Source organism: Rhineura floridana, chromosome 2 (assembly GCF_030035675.1).
Source record: "Rhineura floridana isolate rRhiFlo1 chromosome 2, rRhiFlo1.hap2, whole genome shotgun sequence".
In the NCBI taxonomy this organism is placed as follows: Eukaryota; Metazoa; Chordata; class Lepidosauria; order Squamata; family Rhineuridae; genus Rhineura; species Rhineura floridana.
In genome coordinates, this window is record NC_084481.1 from 194369356 (window position 1) to 194389133 (window position 19778).

A 19778-nucleotide genomic window follows, 5' to 3' on the forward strand; every position below is an offset into this window, starting at 1 on the left:
CAGAGCTAGGAATTCTTACAACCCCCATTAAATAAGCCTCTACATTCTATTCTACTCTCCTCACACTGTGCTGACTATACGTAACCGAGAAACATGGCACAAAGAATGAGTCTGGCTTCTAGATTCACTTCTCTGCTGGATCTTCTATCATTTAAAAATCAATAACCATCTCCAGTACTCATCATGGCTATAATCTGATACAGCAAACTATACTCTTCTCTTGCCCCTGTACCCTAATCAACAGGCCCTTTTCTGTTAATGAGAAAATGGTTATTTCTTCCTCAAGCACATATAGAAAGGAATGGATGTTTAGGAGATCCATTTGGGAGATCAGCATCTCCCAGCAGCCCTTCAATACAGCACTAGTTCTTCCAACTTTCCATGGTTAAATGCAGAGTAGTGAGAACATATTTCTCAAGTAATTTATATCGTAGTTCCAGGTCCTTAATAGATAGCACTGGGTGGTGGTCAACATATGGAAATGGTATCATGGAGAAAGGAAAGGTTGTCCACCCTGATTATTACAGGGTAGATCTGTATATAAAGTTTTGGATGTATTTGTCATCTTCATAGGGCTCCCCTACCATGCAGACAGGTGAATATTGGAATGAGTTTAAAAATGCACCTACTTTCAGGAAGATATTTCCAGATGCCATACTAGCAACAAACAGCTGACTGGACTGTTATACTGTTGCTTTTAAATACTTATTTAACCAATGAGCAGTAACAGAGTTTAGAACAAATGACTGGGGAATCAGAACTGGAATCATTTAGGAGATTCTCATTATGTATCCTAGGGAAAGGTGTTTTTTTCCTTTTTCCTGAGACAATAGCCTAGTTATATTGACCTATAACATGATCTGGAATCTTGGACTAGTTTGCTTTAGAAAAGCGATTACTATATAAAATAGCAACAGTAAGCAGGCAACCTTCCCATGTCAATTCCCCATCGAGATGAGCTTCCCCTTAGGCTGCAATCCAATACATGTCTACCCAGAAGTAAGCTCCATTGGGTTCAATGGGACATACTCCCAGGTAAGTGTGTATTGGATTGCAGCCTTAGGGAAGTTGCTCAGAAGGGGTTGTTCTTTTTATTAGGATCCATCAAGTAAATACAGGAGTGATCACAAGTTAATTTTTCTGGGCTAGTAGTTCAAAAGGAAATGTTAGTACCTAGACAAAAGAAAGTTATAGGTAGCCACACTGAGCAGTTTAAAATGTCCTGGGTTGAGCGGTCTTGCATTAATTGGCAGCAGGCAGGCAGCCTCTTAAGGTAAATCTACTGCAAACAGTAAAGGTCCCCCTTCTTTCCACAAGTAGAAGCAACAATGACTGGTTCAGATACGCCTTTACATGGGAGTACTGGAGGCTGTGACACATTACATTTTTGTAAGTGTATATCCAAACCTTTTTAACAGTGTAATCCTATGCATATTTACTCAGATGTAAACCACAGTATGTCCAAGGAGGCTTATGCCTTCGTGTGTGTAGAATTGCAGCCCAAATATTTACCTAGAAATGTCAAAGAGTGAATGCAATAAGCACGTAAGGGAACCATGACTGGGTGCACCTCCCAGCTGCCCTGTGGCAAATCAGGACTGGTCGTGGATCTCAACGTGAAAGGGAATTCAGTTCTCTTGTGTACCCTCAAATGTTATCTTAGGAAACTAATTTATTAGTATCATTTAAAAGTGAATACCTGTGTAGAATGACCTTTCCTATTTAAGCTATTGATGAGATGTAAGTCTAACCTCTGGAAACAAGTGCCAGGTTTTTCTTATGAAAGCCCCACCACATCATAAGACAGCAAGTTCCAGAGAGAGGTGGAAGACAACACCAAATCCACACCATGGCTGAACAACATAAAAAGATGCTAAAGACCTTGGCACAACTTCCTCAGAGTTTAGCCACATAGAGGTCAGCAGATATTCCTTTTTCTGCTGGGGGATATTGGGAGCAGCAGAGCTAGATACAGCCTCAAGGCAAAGGTGAGTTGCTCAAGGCAGCATGAACAATACTGCAAAATAACAAGGGGAGGGGAGAGAGAAAGAGAGAAACAGCAAGACAGATAGGGATCTTTAATTTAAAACAGAGTAAGCTTATTCATGGGAAAAGTGCGACAAAACACCCCTGGGACAGAGCGCTGCACTCTGGCAATTAAAACTGCATTAAAAACCAGATAGGGAAGTCAGAATCCTAAAACAGATGGGCACAGAAGACTGTGTTGTCCTTATTTGTTTCAATATATTTACCTATTGGGCAATAGAGATAGTCGCTGATTAATTTTCTTTCTGGGTGCTTCATCTATAACTTTATTGTTCCTGTTTGTAAAGTCATTCTCTTCAGTCTGTTCCTAAAGGAGGCAGGCTGCGAAGATTGCATTATGCAGGCAACCAAATGGCCTGATGCTGATGGAACAGGGCGCTTTTAGTATTCAGAGTCAAGGGGAAGAAAAGGACATCTTGAATAGAAAAACCACTAGACAATCCCTAATTATTTTGCTCCCAAAAGGGAGGATGCTTTAAATAAAAGCCCTATCCCACTCATAAAATGAACCCTTGGTATCAGTCAAAAGGTAATAAACACATTGCAAGCCATATAGCTGGTCTCTAGAAGACACAGCAGACTAGCAGTATCCAGGGGAGGCCAGTGAGAAAGGGATGTACATTAAGGTGCTTCCTTCGAATGGCCACTTCAGTTTAAATGAGAATTAATATTGGTAACATTTCCACTGGTATCCCCTAGTGGCATTCTACCTAGGCAGTAACCAGAGCCAGACCTGCTTATCTTAGCCATAAGCTGGATTACAAACATCTGTAACTTAACAGCTGCTCCTTTGGCTGGTGCATCCCTCCCGATACCTCAAAGTGAGTAACAAGACAGCTACAGGCCAGGGAATGTATATTCTATTCAGTGTTAACCAAAGCATGGGGATGACATAGTTTTGTGTGACCTTGGAGGAAAAAAAACACACAAGTGGAAAGAGCACTCAGTGTTTTGACCTGAGCCACACACTTTGTCCACAAAGTTCAAAGGTTTGTTACATCCACTTATTTTCAGTACTAAGGATCACAATTTTTGTTTGCTGCTGCTTTAGTTGCTGCTCCTGGAGGTGTTACTTACACAATCTATATTGAAGGAAGAGAAGATTGCAGGTCTCCACTGTCAGTATTAGACTTATGCTTTTTTATGTCACTATGCTCCTCATGTTAAGAACCTATGGGAAAAGCATCCAGTTCGCTCTGTGTCCTGGTCTCAGTTGGGAAGCTCTGACCTTCAGCCAGCACCTGCCTGACAGTCATGTTAATACGGGATGTTTGCAGATATTTGGCACAGACTTGCCAGTCCTCTTGAGAGCAAGCCTCAATAACAGAGTCTTCAGGAAGGTCAGCAGGGAGAGGCAGGTCCAGACAAGAAGGCAAAGGCTTCCCCTCCAGGTTGGGCAGAATCCTGGGGACTGCGTGGTACAGCAAGCGGCTGAAGCCAGACATGATCATCATGTCTCCACTGTGCATAAACATGGCCACGGGGGCTTCATCTCGTTTCACTCCCCCTAACAAAAATATGGATGACTGTCCCAAACTAAGCATAGAGGAAAAAGAGAGAAGGCAGTTAGCAAAGCTGTGGCTATACACAAACAGGGGAAGACGTTACTAGCTGTACTCTTCATAGTATGGTTAGCTGCAACTTGGCAGACTTGAACCCACCTGTCCTATACCATATTGATTCTGCTTTCTATGATGTTCTAATTTATGTAGAAATGTTAGAGAACATAAGCATGTACCAATGCATATCTCATTTAATTCTAAAACAAACAAATATCCCCACCCCCACCCAAGTCCTATGGTACCTTAAAGATGAACCAATTTGTCAGGGGAATGGCCATAGCTCAATGCTGGAGCATCTGATTTACAAGCAGAAGGTGCCAGGCCCAATCCTTGACATCTCCAGGTAGGGCTGGGAGAGACCCCTGCCTGAAACCCTGGGCAACAGCTGCCAGTCAGTGTAAACCATACTGAGCTATATGGACAGATGGTTTGACTCTGAAGGGGGGGGGCTTCCTATGTTCCTATACAATGGTCAAAGTTATTCTCAGGTCCAAACTACACAGGACACTCAGCTGCATGTAGTTTGTTCTAAGTCTTTTCTTTTCTTTTACAAAACACAGCCATGGAGGCTATGATCTAAAGTGGAACATCTTTGGATTTCTCAGCTATCTCTCCTCCAGTGATTTTTCTGTTAGACAGATGTCACTCTCCCCTCTAGCCCAGTAGCGGAAATTACATATTGGCAATTTCCCCAATGTAAACAGTTAAGAAAATGAAGCATTAAGAAGTACCTTTTCCCTCACCCCAAGGTCTATTTTGGATAGCAGCCACTGTTTATATTTTGACCTCAATGTACAGATAAGAAACTCGGGTAGAGTACAGGAAGTCTGACAGGGCAAAGGTCAATATGGTGCAGTAGATGAGGTATACTATCACAGCCTAACATACAGGGCTGTTGTAAGAACAAAAAAATGGCACTGAGCTCCCTAGAGAAAGGATAAAATCATTATTTTGGCTCTCATATACTTCAACAACCCAGCCTTTCCTGCTACTCTGCTATTCTGGACCACTAATTAGTTGCTACCCATAAATTTGATCTGCCACACTCCAAACACTTCATACTTCCAGAGGTGAAAGTCTGCATTTGCCACATGAATTCTGTCTTTTCCAAACTTTAATGAAGATGCATTAGCTAGAAGATAAAAGGTATACATTGCCTTCTACAAAATGTTTGGATAGCCTACCTGAATGATAAGAGGGGTTGCGAACAGTCCAGCTCAGACTCATCCACATGAATTCCCAGAGATGAATCAAAATGATAGTAGTTCAGGATCCCTGCTTCTGCTTGGAAGTCTGGAAAGCCACAAGCTTTAGCCACTTGCTTCGAGAGGAAAGCCAGGTCAGATGGAAACGGTGTGTGGTGATCATCTGAATATTTCTGGTGAAGAAGCAAAACAAAGAAACACTCAAATAGAATTCTAGAGAAACAAAGACAGCCTATAATTATAATTACATTCAATGGTCATCTAAAGTGAATTTTAGGTTAATGCTGGCTAAGCCTTGGAGACCAATTTTTCATCTCCAAAGCTGGGGGTAGGTGGGAAATAGGCAGCTTCTCTCATTGGAAAACAGAATCGTATTTCACGTAATGAATATTTTTCACACAGGGGTCACATAGTCGAGAATCTTTCCCACAAATGCCTGAATACAAACTTCTCTGAATGAGCATCCTCAATCCGCTTCACCAAATGTTTCTGATGAGAAGGCTGGGAATAGGTAGATTGCTTATTAAGCCAGACAATAAGCAGATAAGGCTGCAGGCTCATTTGGCTAAGCATGTCTGCAGCATGCTGATAGACAATGCTTTCCCACTCTACTTCAAGTTTACAATCTGCTTAGAATGTTTTGGCTTTAACTATCTTTAGGAAGCCATGGTGTCTATAGCAAGAAGATTGCACAGTGACACAGTGCAAGTTTTCTAACCCTTGCAAAAATAAAATCAGCAAATATTTGCTATCCTATTATTTCACTGTTCTACATTGCCAAGAGGTTCTGTGGTCCTTGAATACCTTTGTATTCCAGTTATAATGGTAACCTAAAGTCACCCAGCGCAGCTTTTCCAGTAAACTTTTTGACTCCCGTTTGCTGGAACTTTTGTTTCTGGAAAGATATAAAATTTCAACAAAATCAGTTTCAATTATAAAGACTCTCTGCAAGAATTTCTTACAGAAAGTCAAGTTACTGATGCATCTTGATACAATTCTTGAATAAAAAAGCCTGTCCTGGAAGCTTGATTCTCACTGTTATTTGTACAAATGTCAGTGAATTCTGATCTGTGTTGCATTTTCAGCAACAAATTAAATGATAAAAATATAAAGAAAAATAATAGTCAGTGAGTTGAAGAATCAATTTAAGGCATTTCACAGAAAACTTAGGAAAAGAAAAGCTGAATCAGATGAATATTTCCAAGACTGGGAAAGATATAGAATTGTGTAAGAGACTCAAAACTGTAGTTAAATCCAGAAAAAATCCTATGGAAAATAAGCTGAACTGAATGGAAGGATTTTAAGCTCCACCCTGAAACATCTCTGAATATAAAATAACTGGAAACCCATTCCATTCTTCTCCTGCAACAGAACAGCACATTGCCTATTAGAATTAATGAATGATGGCATGTAATAATGAAAAATGCAAAGCAACATCATGTTTCTCTGTCCACGGATACTTGCTAGTTCCTGCTACTTTTGTTTACAAACCAATTAAATAATAAGACACAACTTGGGGGGTTCAGAGCATTTTGAAAAATCATAGGGCCAAGCTCATATTTTTTATTATTATTTATCACTTGTGAAACATCTGAAATTTGTTTGGTATTTTAAAAATATGTGTGAAATAGGAATAGTTCTGTGGTCCTATGTCTTAGCAGAGATATAAATGCAAGTCTGCTTATTCTAACACTCCTCCTCAAACTGGCATGCAAGAACCCAACAGCCCCATCTTGACACGAAGTCTCTGGAAACAGTTTCTTGAAAGTGGCTTTGTCAAGATGTCAGCTGTCATCTCTGCAGTTGGACAGTTCATCTTGATGAATCCTTTCTCTGTCAGCTCACGCACAATATGGTACTTCCCTATATGTTTAGTGCGTGTTGTGATTCTCTCAGTCTGAGAAAGTCTAATACAACTTTGGTTGTCATCCATCATCTGTATTGGTCTTTGTACTCTTATTCCAAAGTCCGTTAGTAGTCTGTTAAGCCAAATGGCTTCTTTGCATGCTTCTGCAGCAGTTATATAGTCTGATTCTGTAGAAGAAAATGCTATTTTGCTTGTGACTAGCCCAGGAGATAGGCCCAGCTCCATACGTAAACAGGAAGCCACTAGTTGATTTGGAGTCTGAACTGTCTCCAGCCCAGTTAGCATCAGTGTAACACACAAGTTTTGACTCCTAGGCATTTTAGCATGTGTTTTTAAATTGCTTTTTAAAAATGTGTTTTTAAATTTGTATATTTGTTTTTAATGTTTTTAATTGTTGTCAACTGCCCAGAGAGCTTCGGCTATGGGGAGGTATACAAATGCAATCAATCAATCAACCAATCAATCAATAAAATAAAAATAAAAAAACATGATCTGCTACAGTTTCTATGGTTTCATTGGGTAGCTTGCACTTTAGAGCAACAGTTCCAGATCCATTAATATTCACATATTGACCATTGGCAGTCTGAATTTTTCCTTTAGTGTCACTATTTATTTCAACACATAAATCTTCATTATAACAACTATGGTTTGTACATCCACTGTCTAAAATCCAATTTTTTGATTTTTGCTTATAATTATTTGCCACAAGGCCAACAACAACAACAATTCTTTATTGCTAGAAGCTATTAGCCACCGCAAAAGGTTAAAAAAAGTACAGAAGGGCATAAAGTGCACTAGCATAAAATACAAAGGTACAATAAAAACAGCCAAACAACCAGGAAATTTACATACCATAGGATCTTTCTTCTTAAAACAGCCTTAAAGTTCTATGTTAAAAACTGAACAGTGAGACAACGTCAAAACAGTTCCAAGTGTTTTACAAAGCTAGCCCTAATCTTCTTGGCTGCGAGGGCAAAAGTGGCGACCTTAGATATTATGTAAATATCTGAACCCGCCAGAAGGATGGCTATTTGTTCAAAAGCGGGTCTGTCCTGCATGAGAATTATAAGGTCTAAAATTTTAGCTCTGGGCGCCTGATAAAGGGGACATCTCAGGAGGTAATGGACCATGTCCTCAATCTCACCCGCACAGCAAATACAAACTCTGAGATCATAGGGGGTGTTAGCATAACGGCCCGCCAGCATTGCAGAGGGCATGGTCTGCAGACGCAGGGCGGTAAAGGACCATCTCTGCAGAGGGGCCGATAGAAAGGAGGGATATGGTTCAGCACCAAATGTTGTTTTGAAACAGGGGTACCATACCGAAAAGGAGGTTTGGGAGGCCGAATAAAGCATCCAGTGTTGGGCATAGAATAAAATTCTTTCCTTAAGCAATCTTTTCGCCCTTAAGGAGTAGTGTGATGGAGGAATGGTTATGGAAATCCCATAGGCAGACAGTTTGGCTTTGGCTCGAAGTAACCATGAAGAATGGTAGGATGACTGAAGTTGTTCGCGTAAACACATTTTAGGCAGGCATGTGTCATCCATGCCAACGAGCCACAGCCAATACGAAGCCAATGCCAAAGATTCTAACGGGTGGAGACTGGTTTCTAGTCTCAGTAGGTTGGCGGGAGAACCACGGGGAGAGGCCAGGATAAACCTGAGAAAGGTATTCTGTACTTTCTCTAACGATGAAGTGTCACTGTGGCCCCAGATCTCTGCCCCATATAGTAATTGGGGGATTAACTTTCTACGGAAGATTTCCAGAGCTGGGGGGACCAATTTGTCACCTTTATAGGAAAAAAAATGGCATAACTGATGGACAGAACGAGCTGCCTTCAGTCTAACGGAGTCACAATGAAATTTCCAAGACAAATTTGCAGTAAAATTAACACCCAAGTAACAGTAACTCCGTTGCTGTTGGATAATTTGGTTGTTTAATCTCCAAACATGTTTGGTGCTCTTATTCCCAAACACAACCACTTTCGTCTTTGCATAATTAATGAGAAGGCTTTCCTTAGAACAAAAACAGCCCAGGCTGTTTAACAGCCTCCTCAAACCGACTTGTGTGGTTGACATGAGGGCAAGATCGTCCACATAAAGCAGAACAGAGATTTTAGAGGATAAAATGGAAGGGGGGAAATACAAAGGGCCAGATAGCTCCTGGACAATGTTATTTATATAAAAGTTAAAAAGAAAGGGGGCTAAAATACATCCCTGGCGCACCCCTCGATGGGTGGAAATCGACTCAGAAAGGACACCATTTGCACCGAGTCTCACTCTAAGAGAAGTGTCACAATGCAGGGACTGCAGGAGCAAGAGTAATCGTTTGTCAATATTAGTATCACCCAACTTTTGCCACAGGCGGCCTCTTTCAATGAGATCAAATGCAGAGGAGAAATCCACGAAGGCCACAAAAAATTCCTATTATGGAATGCATATTTTTGGATGAGGTGAGACAATACAAAACAATGGTCAACCGCGGATTTACCCTTTGCAAGCCCGGCTTGTTCTGGAGCAATAACATTATACTCTTGGGTCCATTTATCCAATTTCACAAGGAGATACCTGGTGTAGAGTTTGGATGCTATGTCTAATAGACTGATCGGCCTAAAATTTTTAGGATCCGTTTTGGCTCCGTTTTTGTGGAGAGGTATAACTATGCTACTTCTCCAACCCTTAGGGATCACTCCCCTCAAGTTAATAAAGGTAAAGAGCTTTGCAAAAATAGGTGCCCACCAGTTGGGGTTGGACTTAAAAAGCTCTGCGGGGAGCATATCTTCACTGGGGGCCTTATTATTTGACATCAAATTAATCAGCGAGGTGACCTCCCCAGGCGAGACCGGGTCCCACTCTGGGCAGCAATTTAAGGAGCTGATGAGAGAAGATGAGGAAGGTTGAGGGAAGGGCGAGGTGCTCTTATAAAGAGCAGAGAAGTGCAAACTCCATTGGTCCAATGTTATCAGGTTATCTAAACCCATTTGAGCCTCCTTCAGGCCCCTAGAAACAAGATCCCAAAATCTAGAGGCATTTCTCTCGAGAGAAGCTAAGCCTAATTCTCTCCATTGTTGTTGGACATAGGAGGCCTTTTTTTCTCTTAAGAGTTTTTTATAAGTACACCTTAAATTTAGCCAGCGAGTATCTTGCCTGCTGGCCCTAATGGCTTGGCCTAGCTTGCGTTTGGCCAGGGCACAGCTTTTATCAAACCACCCTCTGTTCTTTAAAATTTTAGGTTTAGAGGTGGACAGCAGGGGCTTTAGCTTGGACACTAGGGAGTCATATAAGGGAGATGGGTCCGTAGAGGACAACAGACGATCTCTCAATTCCAACATCAGGGGAGAGTTAAGGAAAAGGTTTATTGATTCACTTAACTCCCCACTCCAACGGATCCTTCTATCCCCCTGGGGCACCAAAGAGCCGGGTGGGGAAAAAGCAGTAAGGGGAGAGAGAGGAAAGATAGAAAAGAGGGAAAAGAGGGGCATATGGTCACTCTCAGGTCTGGAAATTATCCCAAAGGTTGTTATATAGGAAATAAGGGGTTGGGAGAGGACCATATAATCGATTGTGCTCCTACCCCTCGGGCCAAGAAAGGTATGAACGTTGGACGCCGGGTTTAAGTACGAACCATTGCAGATAAATAGATGAAATTTATAAACTAAACTGAAAAAGGGTAGTCCCACGGGATTAATGGATTTATCCAAGGAATTCCTACAGGGAAAATCAGAGAGGTCATCTGGGTATAACCCCATTCTACTGCCAATGGCCGAATTGTTTGGGCCTAGTCTGGCATTAAAGTCTCCAGTCATCAGGATTAGAGGGTCTTGAAACTGGTGGTACAGGGCAAGCAATGCCTGATCTAAATCGGCCCAAATTGAGGGACTCCCATCTCCTGTCTTGGCTCTCATTGGGGGCACATAGACGTTGATCACAATTAGCATAGGAGACCTGGGCCAGGAAATTTTAGTTATAAGAATATTGTTGGACGAGAGCACCTCTATCTCAGAAACTGTAGGATTCCAGTCGACCGAAATTAATGTCGCCAGACCGCCCTGCGGTCTGCCCCCCTTAAGGGAAGCAGTAGCAGGTATAATGTGGGCAGTGAATCCAGGTAAAGAAGGAGGGAGAGGTGATCCATGATTCCTGAATGCATACGATCTGAAATTTCCTGCAAAATTCCACAAAACTGAAATCAACCAGCTTGGCGTGTCAACAGGCCATGTTCCATGACACAACTGCTAATAGAGAGGAAGATACGCTCGGGGCGGTTGGATAAAGTCAAGGTGAAGAGGATTCCTCCAGATGGACTTGGGCCTCGCAGCGCAGGACATGTCTATGAGCATTCGGGCCTGTCAAGTGGGAAGGGAAGCAGAAGATGGCAGACCCAGAAAGCAGTCTTTAAAAGGGGAGCCTAGTTCAAAGTCCTCCAGAAATCTGGAGGGGGGGGGTCTCCTGCCCTGAAGGTTTTTGAGAAGGTTTTGTAACTTGTTTATGATATCTTGTTGGGCATAATCAGGGAAGTTGGAAAAATTAGACACTAGCTCATCCTCTCCATCACAGGAAAAAACAAAGGATTTGTCTGCTGGCTCGTCAGTGCTGAGTGGCTCTGGGGACCGCTGTTGAAGCACGATCGTGGGCAAGGGGCAGGCGGAGGCACTAAACCTGTCCAGGACAATGAAGTTGCTGCTGGAGACATCTAGGAAGCCCCTAGTAGAGTTGGAGTTAATGAATGCTGAAGATGTACAGTCGTCCCGGGACTGCTCCTCCACCACCAAAGGTCGAGTTGGAGATAGATCAACTCGACGCCACGAAGGGCACAGAGGCCGCGGTTTCGCTAGGTTAACAAAGTGGCTTTGCGCATAAATTCCATGCCTGAGTAATAAAGAACTACTGGCTAGAATCATGTCGACCAACTCATGAGACTTGAAAGTAAGTAAGACCACCAAGCTAGTGAAATTCTTAGAAAGAGCTTCAACCTTAAGTATGTCATCATGTTTAACAAAGGCCAGGTGCAGGGAATGTAGAACTTTACAAATGTGCATTTTCCAGTTGAGTTGTTGCACTCTGGTGCTGAGGCATGGGACATTAGACAGGACTAATCTATTCCGGCTCAGCCTTAGGGACCAGTATTCTGCTTCGCCATTTTTCACGGAGGGCTTAGAGGAGTAAACCGCTGGCTTAGCGGACCAGGAAACCGCAGGAGGTGCAACAACTGAAGATGGAGCAGCTTGGGGCGAAGACAGCTGCACAGTGGGGGCTATACGTGGGGATCCCGAGAGGCAGTCGATTGACTGTGATTCCCCTTAGCCCTCTCAGTAGGCAACGGTGCTTCAAGTAATTTAAAAAGCTTGCGGAAGTCCATCTTCCTGCCTCTAGGAAGTTTGTATTTTTTAATGTTTTTAGATTTTCTGATATTTTTTACATTCCTGGGAGCTTTGCGTCTCAGGCTACGGTTCTGTTTTTGTTTAAGGCCACAAGCAGACGAAGAAGGTGGTTTGCCAGTAAGGCTATCTGGCTTAGCATAGAAAACAAGGCCTTTATTTTATTTTTATTTTTATTTATTTATTAGACTTTTATACCGCCCGACTAGCAATAGCTCTCTGGGCGGTGAACACAAAAAATACAATAAAATCACACAGTATAATACAACAAAACATATAAAAATAAAACAATCTAAAATCAGTTACACAAATTTTAAAATTAAGTTAACTTAAATTAAAATGCCTCGGAAAAGAGGAAGGTTTTAACTTGGCGCCGAAAGGATAACAGTGTTGGCGCCAAGCACACCTCCTCGGGGAGACTATTCCACAGTTCGGGGGCCACCACTGAGAAGGCCCTAGATCTTGTCACCACCCTCCGGGCCTCCCTATGAGTCGGAACCCAGAGGAGGGCCTTCGTAGTAGACCGTAGTGTACGGGCCGGTTCGTATCGGGAGAGGCGTTCCGACAGGTATTGTGGTCCTGCGCCGTATAAGGCTTTATAGGTTAATACCAACACTTTGAATCTGGCCCAGAAGCATATTGGTAGCCAGTGCAGGCGAGCCAGAACAGGTGTTATGTGCTCGGACCACTTGTTCCTTGTTAACAATCTGGCCGCCGCATTTTGCACTAGCTGTAGCTTCCGAACTGTCTTCAAAGGTAGCCCTACGTAGAGCGCATTGCAGTAGTCCAAACGTGAGGTTACCAGAGCATGTACAACTGATGTAAGGTCCTCCTTACTCAAATAGGGACCTAGCTGGGCTACCAACCGAAGTTGGTAGAACGCATTCCATGCCACCAAGGCTACTTGAGCTTCAAGTGAAAAGGAAGAGTCTAAGAAGACTCCCAGACTACGAACCTGCTCCTTTAGGGGGAGTGTAACCCCATCCAGGACAGGGTATATATCCACCATCCGATCAGAGAAACCATCCACCAACAGCATCTCAGTCTTGTCAGGATTGAGCCTCAGTTTGTTAGCTCTCATCCAGTTCATTGTCGCGGCCAGGCAACGGTTCAGCACATCAACAGCCTCACCTGAAGAGGATGAAAAGGAGAAGTAGAGCTGCGTGTCATCAGCATACTGATGACAATGCACTCCAAAACTCCTGATGACCACACCCAATGGCTTCATGTAGATGTTAAAAAGCATGGGAGACAAAACCGACCCCTGCGGGACCCCACATTGGAGAGCCCACGGTATCGAGCAATGTTCCCCAAGCACTACCTTCTGGAGACGGCCCGCCAAGTAGGAGCAGAACCACTGCCAAGGAGTACCTCCAACTCCCAACTCTGCGAGCCTCTCCAGAAAGATACCATGGTCGATGGTATCAAAAGCCGCTGAGAGATCAAGGAGAATCAACAGAGTTACACTCTCTCTGTCTCTCTCCCGACATAGGTCATCAAACAGGGCGACCAAGGCCGTCTCAGTGCCAAAACCAGGCCTAAAACCCGATTGAAATGGATCTAGATAATCGGTTTCATCCAATAGCGCCTGGAGCTGGCCAGCAACCACTCGTTCCAAGATCTTGCCCAGGAATGGAACATTCACTACTGGTCTGTAGCTGCTGAAATTTTCTGGGTCCAAGGAAGGTTTTTTCAGAAGTGGTCTCACCACCGCCTCTTTCAGACAGCCAGGGACCACTCCCTCTCGTAAAGAGGCATTTATCACTTCCTTGGCCCAGCCAACTGTTCCATCCCTGCTAGTTTTTATTAGCCAAGAGGGGCAAGGATCCAGTACCGAAGTGGTTGCACGTACCTGTCCAAGCACCTTGTCCACGTCCTCGAGCTGAACCAACTGGAACTCATCCAATAAAACATGACAAGACTGTGCTCCGGACACCTCATTAGGATCAACTGCTATAAAGTGGGAGTCTAAGTCCCGGCGGATGCATGAGATCTTATGCTGGAAGTGCTCAGCAAACTCATTACAGCGGGCCACCGATGATTCTACCGTGTCCTGAAGGCCTGGATGGAGTAGCCCTCAGACAACTCTAAAAAGCTCCGCTGGGTGGCAAAGAGATGACTTAATAGTGGCAGCAAAATGTTGTTTTTTCGCCACCCTCACCGCTCCTACATACAGCTTGGTAGAAGCACAAACCAGCGCATAATTGCATCCGTCGGGAGTTCGTCTCCATCTCCGCTCAAGCCGCCTCCTATCTTGTTTCATCGCTCTCAGCTCTGGAGTATACCAAGGAGCTGTATGAGCTCTACACAGGAGAGGGTGCGCAGGAGCGATCGTGTCAACAGCCTGGGTCATCTCCGCATTCCACAGATCAGCCAGGGCTTCAACAGGAGCGCCAGTCCTATCAGCCGGAAAATCCCCCAGAGCCCTTTGAAAACCTTCAGGATTCATTATGCAGTAAGAGGAAGTTCCTTTCTTTGGATCCCTCTCTCTAAGGTCCCTGCTTATGCTTAGGTAAAGCATGCTGATGCTTTCTTTGTTCTCTTTGTTTGAAACTTGGAGAGTTCCCATTGGCTGTTGAACTTTTGGGTGAGTCACAGTCCCTAGCCACATGAAAAACACGCCTCCCACATGAAAAACAGCATTGTGATTGGTTCTTGGCAGGGGCTTTTCCCTTCCCTTTATCCTTCTTACTAGCCATGTAATTTGAGCCACTCTCATTTGAAATTCTTTGGACAACACATTTCTCTCTTAACTTTGCAAGAGCTCCTTCAAACTGAATCTCATGGTTGTGGTTTAAAAGAGAAATAAATGGTTCAAATCTCTCTCCCAGTGTGCCCATAAGAAAACCCAACTTCTGTTGGTCATTAAATTCAAGTCCAGTTAATTGTAACTTGCTGAAAATACTTATCAGGGAAGTTATATGCCTTTCACAGTCTCTCTCTGTTTCTAGTTTTAGCTTCATTATTTCATGAATCAACATTGTCTGAGATCTAAAACTTGTAAAGCCAAATGCTTTTTGGAGTTTATCCAGCATTTCCTTGGCTGATTTACACTCTGTTACATAGATCAGTTGATCATCCTTAAGAGAACCAAATATTATAGCTTTTGCAATAGCATCTTGTCTTGCCAAATGCTTATTTCTTGGGGATCTTCCTCTGGTTTAGGTTCCTCGATACAGGAAAGAGACTTTTCTGCACCCAGAGTAATTTTAACCCTGCTTTTTCATTGTTCAGAGTTAACAGCCGTTAGCTCTGGAAGTCTGGCAAAACCTCTATTGTTATGCTGATACATTCTTTCTTGCTGGTCTGAGAAGAGCTTTGGTTTGCTAATGCAACTCAGAAAAAACAGCAGCCAAAAAGGTCTCTTTAAAACTAGTGCCTAGTAACAGGGCAAAGGGGGAAAACAAAATTACGGAAAAATACTCAAAAAATAAAACCCCAAAAATCTGGTTTAATTCTCAATTTATTTCTGGGCCCATAACCTGTTTGGTATTTTAAAAATATGTGTGAAATAGGAATAGTTTTGTGGTCCTATTTCTTAGCAGAGATATAAATGCAAGCAGCAGGATGAGAATCAATCACCCTTTCCCTCAGACACAAATAATTACAGACACAATCTTCTTAAGTAAAAGATAAAGAATGTTTACTCATGACATTTCATATGTTCAGATAGGCTCTAGCTTAGATAGAAAAGTAGAAGTCTCAGTCCATGATAATGGTCATCTTGGAGAGGAGCATGTGCATGCTTCACTCTCCTCAGGCTTAGTGGAGAATATGCAAGAATCCCAGACAAAGGAAGAGGAAGAGAAAGCCAGGTAACCCCACCCTTTAGGAAGTTACATCACTGGTAAACAGGTACACTGGATATTCCTCAAATATCCTTTAAAGGGAACATGCAAGTTTGCTTATTCTAACAAGATTTCCTAAACACTTTACAGAGTTTAAAAAAGGTAAGGGAGAACCTGCCAGCAGGCTTTCAATCTAATAGACAAGACACAAAAGGAAAAAGAGGTGGGGAATGAGGAGAAAAGCACACATATTTGGGCACCAATTCTTCAAGTTACATAATCTCAGCAGCAGCATCTGACATGCACAGCTGGGCCTCCCTGCCTTTACGTGTGCACAATACAAGTCCTGCTTAGAAAAGTAAGAGGAATGACCGTTCTGGCAATATTGTTAAACCTGACTCAAAATCTGAGCTTTCTTCATTCCTTTCCAATACGGATACATTATTTTGTTTTTCCAGTCCTCTAGATTGTCTGGCCAGTGTGCAGGAAGAAAATCACAACTTGCATTCACTATCACTACCATTTTTGAACAAAATTTATTATCCTCTTGTTTCCTTCTTCATAATACTATATAAGAAATTCCACTTACTTTTATGAAGTAACTTTCTAACATTGCCAGTGACACCAAGATCCACAAATAGCCCCGAGCTTAGAGGCCACAGAGAAACTGCATGGAATTTGGCACTTGCAAGTTAGCATTTTTAGTGCCTAGAGTAAATTCTGCTTTTAGTTGACTCAGAGACACCAAGTTCTTGACAAACTTCTAGTAAGCTATAAAACTAGAAATACAACATTTTCATGTAGTTTCCCAAGCAAGTACAGTTGTGGCTAATGTGATATCTCACACAGTTGAGAACACAGCAGCAGGGAGAATTGTAGGTCAGGATTGAAGGGCACTAGACGAGCTGGATGAGTGGGAGGAGGAATAGGAAGGGGTTTGCAGGACTGGTGAAGTACACTGACACATCTTTGCAGGGTGCCCCTAATTAAGGAGGCAGAGAGTGCTGCAAAGCAGAATTTAAATGCAATTTAAATGTAAAACTTTGAGAACTACAAAAGCTCCAGAACAGCAGAGAAATGGCTGTTGGTCTCATTGTTGTTTGTTGGTGTGGAAAAGTTCAAGGAATCCTCCAGCTCTCCCCCAATCTTGCCTCCTAACAGTTCTGTGTGTGTTTTGAATTTCTCATGCAATCCATTAGCTGCTATTTAATAGCCCTGCATTTGACAGCTCATCTGGGACCTGTGGTTTTGCTGAAAGATCCCCATTCAACTCTGTATATTCACACTGGCATGGCATCACTTTCTTCAATAACTAAGAAATTAGCTCTGAAACATTTTCTACTGCAGGAGAGAATGGATATTAACAGTTTGTCAGTGGGATCTGCTTGTAGCTAGTTGGCCAAGAAAGTAGCCCAGCATCTCTGACCAGGGGATTACACATTACTCCAAACATTTATTTATTTATATGAGCATTTCTAAAATGTCAGCTCATTAGAAAAATGCACAGTGGAAGCATTAAAACATCATAATATTATTTTTATAATGTTCCTATTTTAGTATTGGGGGATATACAATTATTTATTAGGGTTTTGTGCTTAGCAATCAACCTACAAATCAACCAGTTGAGCCTAGCCCTAATTGTGTATCTTCAGGCCCAGTAATACCCCCTTCTTTAATTTGAATCAAGTTTACAAAAAAAATTCAAACAAAATTTACAATAAATCTGCCCTCCCTGAAACTCAGTATGATTCTGATATCAAGATCAGCAAATGTACCCTAAAATATCTGAATATCATTAAAATGATATATGTATAGAATTAGGAAAGAGTGTAACTCCTCTAGGATGCACACCTTAACGTGGTGAGGGAGTTTGAGAGTGTTGAAGAAGCTGAGAGCAATGCCATCAAGAGTCTAGACCAAGGGGCTAGACTTCTAGCAGGGTCATCCAAGGCAGAATGGTCAAAGCTGAGACACCAGAATAAGATACATCTAGACTCAAAGGAAGGCAATGGTAAACCACCTCTGAATACCTCTTACCATGAAAACAATATCAAAAGAATCAAAATACAACAGGAGATAGTGCTGGAAGATGAGAACCCCAGGTCAGATGGCACTCAACGAGCTACTGGGGAAGAACAATGGACAAATACAAGTAGCGCTGTGACTAATGATGCCACTGGGTCAAAGCCGAAAGGAAGCCCAGAGGATGATGTTCACAGATGCCAAAGGAGAGTCTGGAGTTGTACCACACAGCCAATAGGAACATGCAATGTGAGAAGCATGAACCAGGGAAAGTTAGAAATGGTCAAGAAAGAAATGGAAGACATCAACATTACAATACTTGGCGCGACTGAATTAAAATGGATGAAATTCAATCAGGTAACTACAAAATATTTTATGCAGGAAATGAGAAATTAAGAAGAAACGGGGTTGCTTTAATAGTGAGAAGTGATGTAGCAAAAGCAATTAGGAGCTATAATGCAAGGTCTGAGCAAGTGATATTAATGACGTTTAACATAACCATCATCCAAGTGTACACTCCAACGGCAAACGCAGAAGAAGAGGAATTGCAGAGATTTTATGCAGAAGTACAGGACAATATTGATCATACACCAAAACAAGATGTGCTGATAATCATGGGGGACTGAAATGCAAAAGTAGGGAACAGAGAAGAAATAGAAATTGTGGGGAAATGGGGCTTAGGAGATAGAAATGAAGCAGGAGAAAGATTTATTGAATTTTGTGAAGCCATTAATTTGTTTCTTGCAAATACATTTTTTGAGCAACCGAAAAGGCAACTGTACATGTGGACATCACCAGATTGTCAATACAGGAATCAAACCGGTAGCAGACAATGGAGAAGTTCCATACTTTCTGCGAAAACAAGACCAGGAGCAGAAAGTGGTACAGATCATGAACTAGTAATATCGAAAATTAGAGTAAAGCTAAAGAAGAACTATAAAGCACTCATAATGCCAAAATACAATTTAAATAACATCCCAGAAGAATATAAAGATCAAATAAGGAACAGATTTGAGGCTTTAAACTTAGTGGATAGAGAACCAGAAGGACTATGGATTGAAGTCAGAGACATTATCAGGGAAGAATGCAAAAAGACAATACCTCTAGTTAAAAAGAGAAAGACCTCAGTGGGTGACTGAAGAAACTCTTAAAATGGTTAAAGATAGAAGGAAAGCAAAAGCAAAAGGAGACAGAAACTCTGTCAGAACACTAAATGCAATAATACAGCGACTAGTATGTAGGGACAAACAGAACTATTACAATAGTTATTGTAAAGAATTAGGACAACAAAAAAGGTAGAACAAGACATTAGAGAAATTAAAGGGGAATTTAAACCAAGAGTAGGGATGTTGAATAATCAACAGGGGAACACACTGACTGAGATAAAGTAAAAGGAAGATGGAAGCAACACACTGAAGAACTCTATACAAGTGATGCAAGGATGACAGATTCATTCATGGAGGAATTGTATGATGAAGAACCAGAAATTTTAGAATGTGAGGTGAAAGCTGCTTGGAAAAACAAATCACCAGGAACAGATGGCATACCAACAGAGTTGCTACAAGCTACTGAGACTGAAAAAAAATGGTCAACAAATATGAAAACAATGGCCCTCAATAGAAGAGTTCAATATACATCCCGATTCCAAAGAAAGGGGATCCCAGGGAATGCAGTAATTCTCAAAGTATTGCCTTAATATCCCATGCAAGTAAAGTAATGCTCAAGATTCTACAACAAAGGCTCTTACCATATATGGAGCAAGAAGTGCCAGATGTCCAAGCTAAATTTAGAAAGGGAAGAGGTACAAGAGATCATATCGCAAACATACGTTGGATAATGGAACGGAGCAAGGAATTTCAGGAGAAAATCACCCTGTGCTTTATAGATTACAGCAAAGCCTTTGATTGCATA

At 42.1% G+C, this 19778-nt stretch overlaps 1 protein-coding gene across 1 annotated transcript in view; it reads right to left on the minus strand.

Moving 5' to 3' along the window:
• Positions 1-2063: 2063 nt before the first annotated feature.
• ALKBH1 (alkB homolog 1, histone H2A dioxygenase) overlaps positions 2064-19778 on the minus strand; it is a 29345-nt gene continuing 11630 nt past the window's right edge. The window contains exons 4-6 of the mRNA XM_061611867.1: positions 5618-5708; positions 4793-4986; positions 2064-3582 (exon numbers count right to left, since the gene is read on the minus strand). Coding sequence (XP_061467851.1) covers positions 3210-3582; positions 4793-4986; positions 5618-5708 — 658 coding nt within the window. The 3' untranslated portion in view covers positions 2064-3209. The remainder of the gene's footprint in view (positions 3583-4792; positions 4987-5617; positions 5709-19778) is intronic.